The 12,801-nt window shown below is 47.1% G+C and overlaps 2 protein-coding genes across 15 annotated transcripts in view; one reads left to right on the forward strand and one right to left on the reverse strand.

Moving 5' to 3' along the window:
- The window catches only part of CTPS1 (CTP synthase 1), a 77,603-nt gene that overhangs the window by 46,933 nt on the left and 17,869 nt on the right, over nucleotides 1–12,801 (forward strand). Inside the window, exon 18 of one of the 2 annotated variants that reach the window (XM_058442491.1) lies at nucleotides 1,523–1,541. The exons of the other annotated variant lie outside the window; for it this stretch is intronic. Within the exon in view, the coding sequence (XP_058298474.1) occupies nucleotides 1,523–1,526 (4 nt within the window). The 3' untranslated portion in view covers nucleotides 1,527–1,541. Of the gene's footprint in view, nucleotides 1–1,522; nucleotides 1,542–12,801 lie in introns of those variants that run through there. 2 annotated transcript variants of the gene reach the window in all.
- Nucleotides 191–12,801, reverse strand: part of SCMH1 (Scm polycomb group protein homolog 1) — a 213,033-nt gene continuing 200,422 nt past the window's right edge. For 9 of the 13 annotated variants that reach the window (XM_058442483.1, XM_032160453.2, XM_032160443.2 and 6 more), the window contains 4 exons: nucleotides 10,358–10,537; nucleotides 6,969–7,034; nucleotides 1,574–1,716; nucleotides 191–1,312 (listed from right to left, as the gene is read on the reverse strand). In XM_058442483.1, the coding sequence (XP_058298466.1) occupies nucleotides 1,187–1,312; nucleotides 1,574–1,716; nucleotides 6,969–7,034; nucleotides 10,358–10,537 (515 nt within the window). In that variant the 3' untranslated portion in view covers nucleotides 191–1,186. Of the gene's footprint in view, nucleotides 1,313–1,573; nucleotides 1,717–6,968; nucleotides 7,106–10,357; nucleotides 10,538–12,801 lie in introns of those variants that run through there. The other 4 variants (XM_032160455.2, XM_032160445.2, XM_058442485.1 and 1 more) reach the window with 2 other exon arrangements.

The following is a 12,801-nucleotide window of genomic DNA, read 5'->3' on the forward strand; positions in this document are numbered from 1 at the left end:
GCCTAGGCTGGTCTCAAACTCCTGAGCTCAAGAGATCCTCCCACCTTGGCCTCCCAAAGTGCTGGGATTACAGGCATGAGCCAGCGCGCTTGGCCTCGTTTTATGTATGAGAAAACTAAGACCAAGAGAAGGGGAATGACTGGTCCAATGAATGCATAGTGATTTGGCTGTTAACTGATTAAAAAGACACTGGTATCTATATTGGTTTTTATTTATAAACAGATTGACATAAAATAAGTCCAGATGGCAGCGTGAGTAGCTGTGCTGCTGACTTGCTTACAAGGAAGCATATGGACAGCAGAGTAGGTGGAACCCACTCCAGCCTGGAAAACCTGCCCTCCCATCCCCCTCAGCGCCTTCTTGGCCTTCTGGCCTGATCTTCTTCGACAGCGGTTCTGGCCAGGGCAAGGAGCTGTGGTGGGGGCAGTATGGGCCAGGGACTCCCTTCCCACAGATGAGACCTAGGGCTGCAAAAGGGCCCCGTGAAGAGAGGAGAAGGTGACAGGGATCCTTCTCCTCCCCATATGGAGTGATGTGGTCAAGGCTTTATGGGTCTCTCCACCTCAAAGAGAAAATGCCCTAGGGTAGTGTCCTCTGAAGAGGGGCCACGCCCATCTGGAGAGGGCCTCTCTGGGACCAAGGCAGGGCAGTCTCCCTCCGCCTGAAACCCAGTGTCTATTGTGGGAGGAATATTTAACTACAGGGTTTGCCGAAGTGCCAGAAACAATAAATTAACAATAACATCTTTTTGTAAAAAAGGTAGAGGTTTGCACCATGAGTTTGGATTCAGGGGAATCTGGTGAGAAGGTAGGAGCTGTGGGGCGATGGGGTGCCACAGCAAGACCAGGACAGAGTTGGTCTTTTTCTCCATCACTTGGAAGGCATTTAGCCTAAACTCCTGGTGAGAGGCCAGCCAGGCTTGAGAAATAAATAGAGGGACCTTAGAGCCCCGGCAGAGCTGAGGGAAGGGCAGCACCAGCCCTGGACCCCCACTCTCCCTCCTCAGTCCTTCATGGAAGGACTTATCATGGCAGCTGTGGCTAGGAGTGGTGGCTCCACACAGCCTCTTGGAGTCCTGAGGTGGCCCGGAACCCCACTGAGGTGCCTGGGGTGGGCTGATGCCCCTCATTCCTAGAAGAATGCCCCCACCTGCTGCCACTTGGTTGTCTAGGCTGCCTCTCCTGGTTCAGAACTTGCCCTGCTTCAGCCGGTCAATGTGGTAGGAGAGCTTGAGCGCAGGCCCCAGCTTCAGGCCCATGTACTTCATCATCATGTCACTGCGCAGCAGCAGCAGGGCCTTGCCATCGATCTCCTGGGGGGTGGGGAGGTGGGCAGAAGTGGAGGAGAGGCGCCATCAGAGTCCTGGTTGGTCTGACCACCCCAGGTTCTGATTATAGGCCATCCTGGGAAGTACCCACCACATGGAGTCCAGTTCACCTGCTCTGACGCTGAAGCCTACCTGTTCTCCTCATTTGTCTCTAAGCATCCCTCCTCCCCAAACATCTCCTACTGTCCCCGCCAGGTGAGGCTCTCCACACATGTTCCTGCTGAGAGGTCAGGCAGGGGCACCTACGTGTTTGCGAAAGAGGTCAGCGTGGGGTCCAAGCTGAGGATCAGCTTCCCGGACAAACTGCATCACGTCCTCGACTGTCCATGAGGAGGGGTCCTGGCCACTCAGTCGAGAGGCATCCCGGCTCTCCAGGTATCGGTCCGACCCTGCAGGACAGGAGGGCACCTACCATAAAGGGCGGGGACTGGTTTGTAAATCCCCACCACTCTCCTTGGCACATCTCAGTGGCCTTCTAGGTGATGCTCACAGTAGTGCTAGACCATGAGCCGAGGAACTGGAGATAGCTGGGGGAGGGAAGCATTTCCTCACAAAGGGAAAGCCAGATCTTTGTTTTTTAAGGGTAGATCTGATTTTTGGAAATGGCCAGAAGAAATTTTGCATTGAGGCTATGATTCGGCCCAAACCTGAGACAGTGGTACCAACATGGTAAGGGGACTATTTGGGTGCCTGGGGGCCTGGTGAGTGGGACTGTTTTTGCCTTGGCTCTGGGGGACCATTTCTAGAGAGATTGGTAGCCTGGTAAGATTAGAGACAAATCCTTGGCACGTGGGCAAAAAATACCCTGGATTCTTTTCCAAGGCCTGGAGAATAGGTGACCTCATTACAGCCTGATACACTAAGGCAGAAGCCGGTTTTTTGGTTTCTTTGAGATGGAGTCTCGCTCTGTCACCTAGCAGTGGCGCCATCTCAGCTCACTGCAACTTCTGCCTCCCAGGTTCAAGCAATTGTCCTGCCTCAGCCTCCTGAGTAGCTGGGATTACAGGCATGCAGTAATTTTTGTATTATTAGTAGAGACGGGGTTTCACCATGTTGGCCCAGCTGGTCTTGAATTCCTGACCTCAAGTGCCCGCCTCGGCCTCCCAAAGTGCTGGGATTACAGGCGTGAACCACTGTGCCCAGCCACAAAAGTTTTTGCTTTGGCTGCCAGGAATCTCAATGTTAATTTAGTGTTTTGCTTGGAGCTTTCATCTCAATTTTGACTCAGATATAACGCCTCCTGTTTCCCCTGTGGGATCTGGGATCTCTGTATTTTGACCATCATCTGTCAGAGATCTTTTACATGTTTTATTCTCTCTGCTTGGAATCTGTCCCCTTTTCTCCCTTCAATTTTTAATTTTCTTTGGGCAAACTGCAACTTAGCTAAGCAGGTCTTGGCTTCAGGGATCAGTTCCTTTATGAAACTTTTCTGGTCTAATACTGAAATAAATGGTCTCACAAAGGATTTAGTATATTCTTGGTTACAGATCATTCTGTACCCATTTTCCCCCATCACACAACGCTAGTAATCTCTATTCTCCATGAAGCAGTAAAGGAACCTTTAAAAATCAATAATTAGGCTGGGCATCATGGCTCATGCCTATAATCCCAGCCCTTTGGGATGCTGACGTGGGAGGATTGCTTGAGCCCAGGAGTTCAAGACCAGCTTGGGCAACAAAGCAAGAACCCCATCTCTACAAAAAATTTTTAAAAATTAGCTGGTATGGTGGCACATGCTTGCAGTCCTAGCTACTCAGAAGGCTGAGGCAGGAGATCATTTGATCCCAGGAGTTCCAGGCTGCAGTGAGCTGTGACCGCGCCATTGCAGTCCAGCCTGGGTGACAGAGTGAGACCCTGTCTCAAAAAAAAAAACAAAAACAAAAACAAAAAGGAGTAATTGAACCATGTCAACCCCTTCTAAAAACTCAATGCAGTGGCCTCCCTTTGCACATGAAATGAAATCTGAACTCCTTCCTGTGCTTGCCAGCATCTATGAGGTACTCCATCAGCTGAGCCTTCCTACCTTCAGCCTCATTTCACTCTGCAACCCCTGCCCACAACTTACCCCTTACTCGCCGTGCTTCAAACACACTAGCCTTCTTTCTGCTTCTTGAATAAGTCAAGCATTTATCCTCTGACATGCAATTTCCTCTGTCTGGAATGTTCTTTTCCCAAATCTTTTCATGCCTGACTCCTTCTCAGCATTTGGTTCTTACCTCAAATATTGATTCCACAGAGAGGCCTTCCCTGATCTCCTAATCCCACACAGTTCTTTACAATCCAATTACCCTAGTTGCCCCCCGCCCTCCCCACAGTACATAACGTTACCTAAAATAATTTCATGGACTCATTTATTTTATGTTTCTTATCTGTCTCCTCCCTATACAATATAAGCTCTCTCTTGTTCCTTGCTATGTTGCTGACACATCAAAGAGTGCCTGGTCTGCCACAGTAGATGTTCGAACACATCTGTTAGATAAATAATGATCACAGATAATAGTTACTTGTATATTTTTCTTTCTCTCCAACAAGACTATGTCTCTATTGAGGCAGGGTCCTTGCCTTGCTCATGTCTGTATCTACAGCATCCAGAGGTGCCTTGTTGCAAACTACCAAGTGGCAGAGCTAACACACACCTGTACACTGAGTGCAGTGGCTCACACTGTAATCCCAGCACTTTGGGTGGCCAAGGCAGGAGGATCGCTTGAGGCCAGGAGTTTGAGACCAGCCTGGGCAACATTGCGAGACCCTGTCTCTACAAAACAAGTAAAAAAATCAGCTGGGTGTGGGGGTATGCACCAATAGTCCCAGCTACTCAGGAAGCTGAGGTGTGAGGATGGCTTTAGTCTGGGAATTCAAGGTTAACAGTGAGCTATGATCATACCACTGCACTCCAGCCTGGGTGACAGAGTAAGACCCTGTCTCAAAAACAAACAAACAATAAACAAACAACCACCCCCCCCCCCCCCCCCCCACACACACACACACACCTGTTAAAGTAGAAGGGCCTAATATTTAACTCTCTCCTGCAAAGGCTAAGAATCTCCTCCCATTTGCCTTGATTCTGGGTCCCGGGCCTAAAAAGTCAAAGTACACTTTGTCTGGCCTGGCCTAGTCCAGCCCCTTTTGGAGCAGAGATTCTAGCATATTGTCTTTTCAACCTTATAGTTGGGCGCTGGGGAGAGGTATGCTTGAGCCAGCAGGGGCTGCTTAGAGTCACAGAAATCCCAGTGGCTTTTTGGAGGTGTTAATAGATGGAAAGTTGGAGGGGGCTCTGTGAGCCAGTCACTTCTCCCTATCTTAAAAGTCTACTGTGATGCTAAGAGAGAAACCAAGTGCAGAGAGGCTGTGGAGAACAGAGAGAAGATATGGGGAGAGAGTGTATATGCAAGAATGTGTCCTTCTTGGACCATCTTAGATAATTCCTCTAACCAGAGGCTAGGTATCATATATACATGATATTATACACACATATATATGATAGTATATATAAATACACACATGCTACTGACTGAATATGTATCCCCTCAACATTCCCATGTTGAAATCCTACCCCTCCCCACCCACATGGTAATATATATTAGGAGGTAGGACCTCTGGGCAGAGCCCTCATGAATGAGATTAGTACTCTCATCAAACAGGCTGCAGAGAGCTCCCTTGCCCCTTTGGCTGTGCGAGGTTACAGTGAGAAAATGGCTGTCTGAACCAGGAAGTGGGTCCTCATCAGACACCAAATCTGCTGGTGCCTTGATCTTGGACTTCCCAGTCTCCAGGACTGTGAGAAATAAATTATTGTTTATAAGCCACACAGTTCATGGTACTTTCTTAGAGCAGCCCAAATGGACTAAGACGACCCACATATTTAATACTACTACATATTTATATGCTTGTCTGTCAGCCTACTCCCATTAGAATATAAACTCCATGAGGGCAGGTGGTAGGAAGTTGCTAATTTATATGGTGATTAGGAGAGACATCTCCGAAATGATGAAATCTGAGCAAAGACCTTGAGGCAGAAGAGCAAATAGCACATGTAGGATTTAGCAGGAAGGCCAATGTGTCAGAACAAAGCAAATGAGGGAGAAAGTGGTATGAAAAAACACTGAGAGGCATGGATGTGTGTGTTGAGGAAGAGGAGGGAAGTGGCAGTGAAGATAACAGAGGACCCTGTACACCATGGAAAACCACTGGCTTTTCTGAGTGAAATAGGTAGGTTTTGAGCACAGGAGTTACATGAACCAACTTGCAATAAGAAGGACCACTCTCATTGTCTATGTTGGTAACAGACTTCAGGGGGACATGGAGAGACCAATTAAGAAGGAGGCTATTGGCCAGGCGTGGTGGATCATGCCTGTAATCGCGGCACTTTGGGAGGCTGAGGTGGGCAGATCACGAGGTCAGGAGTTCGAGGCCAGCCTGGCCAACATGGTGAAACCCTGTCTCTACTAAAAATACAAAAAATTAGCAGGGCATAGTGGCAGGCACCTGTAATCCCAGCTACTCGGGAGGCTGAGGCAGGAGAATTGCTTGAACCCAAGAGGCGGAGGTTGCAGTGAGCTGAGATCGTGCCACTGCACTCCAGCCTGGGCGACAGAGTGAGACTGTCTCAAAAAAAAAAAAAAAAAAAAAGAAAGAGGCCTCAAAAAAAAAAAAAAAAAAAAAAAAGAAAGAGGCTATTAGGCCAGGCACAGTGGCTCATGCCTATAATCCCAGCACTCTGGGAGGCTGAGGCAGGCAGACTGCTTGAGCCCAGGAGTTTGAGACCAGCCTGGGTAACATGGCGAAACTCTGTCTCTGCAAAAAATTAGCTGGGTGTGGTGGTGTATGCCTGCAGTCCCAACTACTTGAAAGGTAGCTTGAGAGGAAGATCGCTTGAGCCCAGGAGCTTGAGGTTGCAATGAGCCATGATTGAGCCACTGTACTCCAGCCTGGGTGACATAGTGAGAGACACTGTTAAAAAAAAAAAAAAAAAAAGGAGGCCATTATGATAAGCCAGGCAAGAGACCACTGTGGCATGAACTAACAGGGTGGCAGTGGTAAAAAGTGACCTGACATATGAACAAAATTCTATAAAGAACCCCCACCATTGTCAACTCATTTGACCTTTAAAATAGCCCTTGAAGGAGGTGTCATCACCATCTTTAGTTCAGAGGGGAAAGAGAGAGGAAGTGACTTGCCCTGTCTTTTGCTATTCCCTCTGCAGACAGCCTATGGCAAAGCTCTCCCCATCGCCCCTCAATGTGTACGGCTGGCACTTACTCTTCAAGGAGGGCTTGTTGTCTCAGTCTGAGCCTGACTAAGGCAGGTGAGGCACATCCACAAGAGGCCAACCAGGATGCCTAATCATCCTGGTTAATGCAGTAAGAGAGGAAACAGACTCAACATCCAAATTCTTTAAGACAAATAATTCTAGGGCCAGCCAAATGAATCTTTTCATAGCCTTATGAAGACCATCGGGCTGTAAAGAGATTTATACAATGACCTGGCAGACAGACTCATGGTGGGTTTCCAAGGAAGAGTGGAGATGCCTAGGGAACAACAGTACCATCTGAGGCCAGTGCCAGGAGGGCAGCCTATCACAAAGTACTCTTCTCAGAAACGGCCTTGGGGAAGATAGAAATAACAGTAACTCCCCTCATACCTGGGGAACGATTTAGTTTCCAAAATGATTCCATATCCCTTCTTTCATTTGATCCTTTTAACACTCCTGTGGAAAGATCAGGTTGGTGTCACCATCTCCAGTTTGCACATGAGGAACATTCTGCATATGAGGAAGACCTGAGAGGTGAGATGACTGACTCAAGTCTCAAGGCAAGGGAGCCGAGGCTAGAATCAGCGCTCAGCTCTGCCTCTACTTGAGAGCCCTTTAGATTCCATTTTGCTGCCCTGCTGGGGTTAGGGTGGGGGGAGGGGCACCACAGGCTTCTTCCCGTGATTCAGCCTTCCTGAAAGCTCGCTCTCCACTGAGGTGACTTTTTTTCTTTTCTTTTCTTTTCTTTTTTGAGACGGAGTCTCACTCTGTCCCCTAGGCTGGAGTGCTGTGGCGCGATCTCGGCTCACTGCAAGCTTGGCCTCCCGGGTTCACGCCATTCTCCTGCCTCAGCCTCCCGAGTAGCTGGGACTACAGGCGCCCGCTACCACGCCCGGCTAATTTTTTGTATTTTCAGTAGAGACGAGGTTTCACCATGTTGGCCAGGATGGTCTCGATCTCTTGACCTCGTGATCCACCCTCCTCGGCCTCCCAAAGTGCTGGGATTACAGGCATAAGCCACCGTGCCCGGCCGAGGTGACTTTTTTTCATTGCAGGCTCTGCTAATGGAGTCTTCCTATACTTTCACACCTCACTCATGCGTCCCTGGGCTGGAGGAGGCTGGAATCAGGGTGTGGAAGTGACATTCTCCTGGCTCCCCACTGCTGCTTCTAGACCATCCTCCTATGAAAGCTCAGGTTCTTCAGAGGCCAAACATGTACCCAACCATCGGCTCTTCCTTGTCACTGTTACTCATAGACATCTGGGTTTCTACTCCTTGGTAAATGAAGACTTTTTGTTACTTAGCTCACTACCCACTGTTCCACCCCAACTCCTGCTCTAATCCTTGGAGGCAATCCAGCTACCATGCCTCCAGTGACTCTCACCTCCATTCTACTCCAAATACCTACTGCCAACACCACTGTCTGGTTCTTGCAATCCCTTGGAATAAATCCACTTCAGAATTTTAACCATCCCATTCTCTGACCCCAACCTTCCATCTTTTCAGCTCTCTTGGGACTTATGTCCACTATAACCATCATATCACAAAGTTCTTTGGCATGTCAAACTTTCCATTTTCCCTATCCTAATTTAGCCATGCATCCTTCCCACCCTGACTGCCTTCCCAGATCTAGTGGTCGATGATCTGGATTAAACTGCTCTTCCTGATTCCTGATTTCTTTACATACTCTCCCCCTTCTTCCCAGCTCTTGCTCTACTAGCTCAGCAAAAAAGCCCTTAATTCTCAAGCTGTCTTTTCTCATCCCATACCTACTAGGTTGCTAAGAATCACAGAAGAAAACCATAGCTTTTGCAAACTGGCCAACTAGTCTCCAAGCGTAGTTGGGCGCTGAGGTTTCCTGCAAATCATCCCCTTTTCTTTGGTCCATTTTTCCCCATCTTCTTTAAGACTAGTCCAGTCTATCAGCGCTCCTAACCCCTTCCCTGACCAGGCCTTTCTCTATTCACTGATGGACACACTCAATCTTCCCTCCTCTCTTAGAGAAAGTGTGCCTCCTTTTGGCTTAAGACTGATGCCTCTGCCTATGCCCTTGATCCCACCACTCCTGAAGCCTTACTTTCTCCTCTTTCCTGTATTCTTAATTGCTGCGTTTTGGGAGGTGCAAGCTGTCTGCTGACATATGTGCTTGAAGGGCTCCCATTCTGAAAGATCTTCTTTGACTTCGAGTCCTACTCATCACCAGCCTTTTTTTTCTCATCAAAGTCCCCAGCGCAATCTGCCTTCAACCCTCTGCCACAGCACCAAGGCTGCTTTCGATAAGATCCACCAATTACCCACTAATGGTGGAATCCAGTAGATGTTTCTCAGTCCCTTTTTTGCCAGAACTTTGTTATGCTGTGCTCTCCTTCCAATACTCTCTGTAGTCCTGGCCACCACAATATCAAATTCTTCTCACTTTGAATTTTCTAAATTTTCCCTCACTTTGAATATTCCTTTTTCTCCTTGGTGGGCTCGCCTTCCTGTTCTCACCTCCTAAGCTTTGTTGGTTCCCAGGACTTCATCTTTGGTTAACTGTTATTTTCATTCACTACATAGTTCTGAGAAGTGAGTATCATTCACCCTAAAATTTCAACTGCTATTTATACACTGGTGACTCCTAAATATTTAACTTCAGCCCAGCACTCTTCCCTGAGGATTGGATCTGCATAGCCACTGCCTGTTAGATGTCATCTATATGACCATGGGCTCCCCCACCTTCCTTCTCTTCTATGGTGGGTTCCCTCTCTCAGTGGATGGCACCACCATCTATCTGGCCACCACATCTAGAAACCTGGGAGACAGTCCTCACTCCGTTCTTCCTCACATCTGATTAAATCCTCAAATCTGATTAAATTTACCTTGTGAACAGTTTTCAAATCCACTCTCTCTTCTCCAAACCTTCTGTCTCTGCCCTAACCCAGGCCTTTGTCACTTCAGATCTGGCCCACTCGAGTAACCTCCTAACTTGTTTAGGTTTCTCTAGTTTTGTCCCTCCTCAAATCCATGCTCAACACAATAGTCAATAATCTATTCAAAACAAAAACCTGTCTTGCCTCTAATTAAACGCCCATTTAAGGTCTTCTATGATATATGCCTTGACCTTTCCAGGCTTTTCTCTTTGAGTCTCAGTATTACATTTTATGGTTGAGCAATTCCAAATTGCATGCAGTTCCTGGTATAATCAGTGCTATTTCTTATTCTTTTGCCGTTATTCATGTTGCCCCTCTTCCTGGAAAGCTCTCCCTCCTCTACCAGCCCTGATATGGCCATTTATACAGTTTCAAGGAAGGCATCACTCCCTTAAGAAAGTGTCCCTTGAACACTAAGCTTGGGTTAGGTATTCCTTTTTGTAATTTTCATATTACCCAAAGCATATGTCTGTCACTGCACTCAAGACATTGTTTAATAATTATCTGTTTAAGTGTCTCTCTCCCCATAATACCTTGAAGATAAAAAGTGACTGATTTTTGCTTCCCCATGCCAAACACAGATGGAGTTCAAATAAATAGTTAATGGATGAATGAATGAATGAATGAATCCTTCCCTGTCCCTTTTGGGTCTAGGTCTTTGGCTCTTAGTTTCTGTTATACTCAAGCCAATCCTGGAGCTCCAATGACCTCCCAGGTGCAAGGCCAGGCACAAGAGTAAGTCCAGCCCCTAGTCCCACCACCAGGCAGAGGGCAACAGAGCTAGGTCCTCTCTGGCCTCCCAGAGCTCAGGAAGGAAGTGAAGGAAAGAGGGAGGGAGGGAAGGAGGGCCAGGACTCTGGTAAGCTTACCCCTGGAGCATAGCCTGCGCACAGCTGAGGCAGTGCTTGGTGGGAGGCCACAGGATGGAAGCAAGGGCCGGTGCCTTTGGGAGGTGCTGACAAGGTTGGTGGGATTCGAGGCAGAGTCCATTGAGTCTGAGTGTGGTTCCAAGGAGCGGGCCAGACTATTCCCCAGGACAAAGGTTTCACCTGAAAAACAGTGAAACCAGAGTTAGAGCTTAGAAGGACTGCCAGAGTGCTGGCTCCCAGGTACCTGTTTGAGTGGAGCAAGCAGCAACAAAAGAGAAAGCCCTGGGCAGGGACTCAGGAGGCCTGTGTACCAGTCATGGTTGTGGCTGTCATGAGGTGACCTTAGTCAAGCTCAGTGCGACTCTCTGGACTTTGGTCTCTTTAGAAATTCTTTCTCTTAGACTAGATGGTCTTTGAGGCTTTTTCTGGTCTAGATGCCCTATGCTTTTTCTCGATAAGGAACATCTTAAACAAATGGAGCTATTCTAGGATGGAAGACACTGCCTTAGACACAACATGCTGGAGCTGGGATACATTGCTTAGATGAAGGTACTTTAAAAGGTGACCCTCTGTTCAACCAGCAGGACATGTCAGAAATGCTTCTTGATGCTTGGTTAAAGGCTTGTTTGTAAAGAATCTGCTCCTATGTTCCATTTTTCATTCTGTATTTGCCCTATTCTACAGAAACACTTCAAGGAAGCTGGTGTTGATGAGCAGTGAGCTTGGGCATGGAGATGAGAATCAGGGGTATAATCTGGCTCTGCTACTCAGCAGAGTGCTTCTTGGAGAATGTTAGTCTCCTTGTCTACAACATGGGAAGCCCCTTTCTTCCAAGGAGTTTGTGAATATCACAAAAGAATGGCTATGAAAGTCTTTCCTTGTAAAGGGAATCTTACCCTTATGTTTCTATACCCAGTCCATGGGCCAACACCAGGCGGCAGCACCCAATCACTGTACAAAGAACCTGAAGCAGATTCCTCATGACTGGGTTCTACCCAAACCAAATCAGTTCCTCAGCCCAGGCCACAACATTCTCTGCTTTTGGAGGGTGTCTTGAGTCCTGGAGCATAACACTGTCCTTTATCATTTTTCAAAGACATCAAGTGTTTAGGTAATGCTTGGGATTCATTCGGAGCCTCTGATGAACACTAAATTTGAGCACATTGTTTGGCACACAGTAAAGCCTCAATGTTAAGATGGTTTAGGATTTTAGGACTGCTTTCTAATACTTACCTAAAATTGCTTGGCAACTATGAGCTCAAAGTAAAATCTAGGATTAGACAGCTATTTACCTTTATATCAAGGAGGCTAATTGTTGAAACCCTTTCCTAGAAGTGGTTCTGAAAAGATAAGTCTTTGAGGGTCCATAATACCTAAGCCATATCCCACCTTCTTTCTGCAGATGAGGGTTCTGATTCCTATTTTCCAGGAAAAATGACTAGCAGGGTCCCATTTTGAGACATGAATGGGAATCCAATCCAGGATATAGGAGACCTAGGTTCTTCTATACCTGGGCTCCTGCCTTTCACTAGGTTTGTGATTCTAGACAACTTGTCTTCTCTAAGCACCAGTTTCTTCATGTGTAAAATGGGGAAAAATCATCCCCTATCATGCTGAGAACATCAAATGAGAAAATGGAATGGGAGGAACTTTATGAATGTGAAAAATTGTTATTTTGTATTTCATTCGGAGTTGAAATGGCAAATCTAAGCTGTCTGTGATAGTTCAAGAAAAATATTTCATCCAGTTTCAGCATTTATCAGCAGGGTAACCTCACCCTTCTAGTTCTTATTTTATTCAGCTAAGACTGGGGATAGTATTGTCTGCCTCACATGAGCTAACAGATGTGAAGAATAATTATGATGACAAAGCCAGGGGCTTACCAGGTGCTGATGCAAACCATTGAGTGTCTCTTCCTTTCAGCAATGCTAAGAACACTGAGACGCAGATTCTGAGTTGAAAGGTCTGAAAATTTGGACTGATGGCAAGTCATGAAATCTTATCCTAATGAGATGTACTGAAAGCACCATGCTCCAAAGCTCTGGGAGGTCCTAGTCCTGACAAGGCTGATCAGACAAGGCTCTCTTTGGTAAGACAGTGCCAGAATAGAAGATTGCAAATACTTTTTTTTTTTTTTTGAGACAGTCTCACTCTATCACCCAGGCTGGAATGCAGTGGCACGACTCACTGCACTCCACTGCAACCTCCACCTCCTAGGTTCAAGCGATTCTTATGCCTCAGCCTCCCAAGTAGTTGGGACCACAGGTGCGTGCCATCACGCTCCACTGATTTTTTTTTTTTTTTTTTGTATTTTTAGCAGAGATGGGATTTTGCCATGTTGGCCAGGCTAGTCTTGAACTCCTGGCCTCAAGTGATCTGCCCACCTCGGTCTCCCAAAGTGTTGGGATCACAGCTGTGAGCAACCACACCCGGCCTGAAGACTG

Source organism: Hylobates moloch, unplaced genomic scaffold (assembly GCF_009828535.3).
Source record: "Hylobates moloch isolate HMO894 unplaced genomic scaffold, HMol_V3 SCAFFOLD_8, whole genome shotgun sequence".
In the NCBI taxonomy this organism is placed as follows: Eukaryota; Metazoa; Chordata; class Mammalia; order Primates; family Hylobatidae; genus Hylobates; species Hylobates moloch.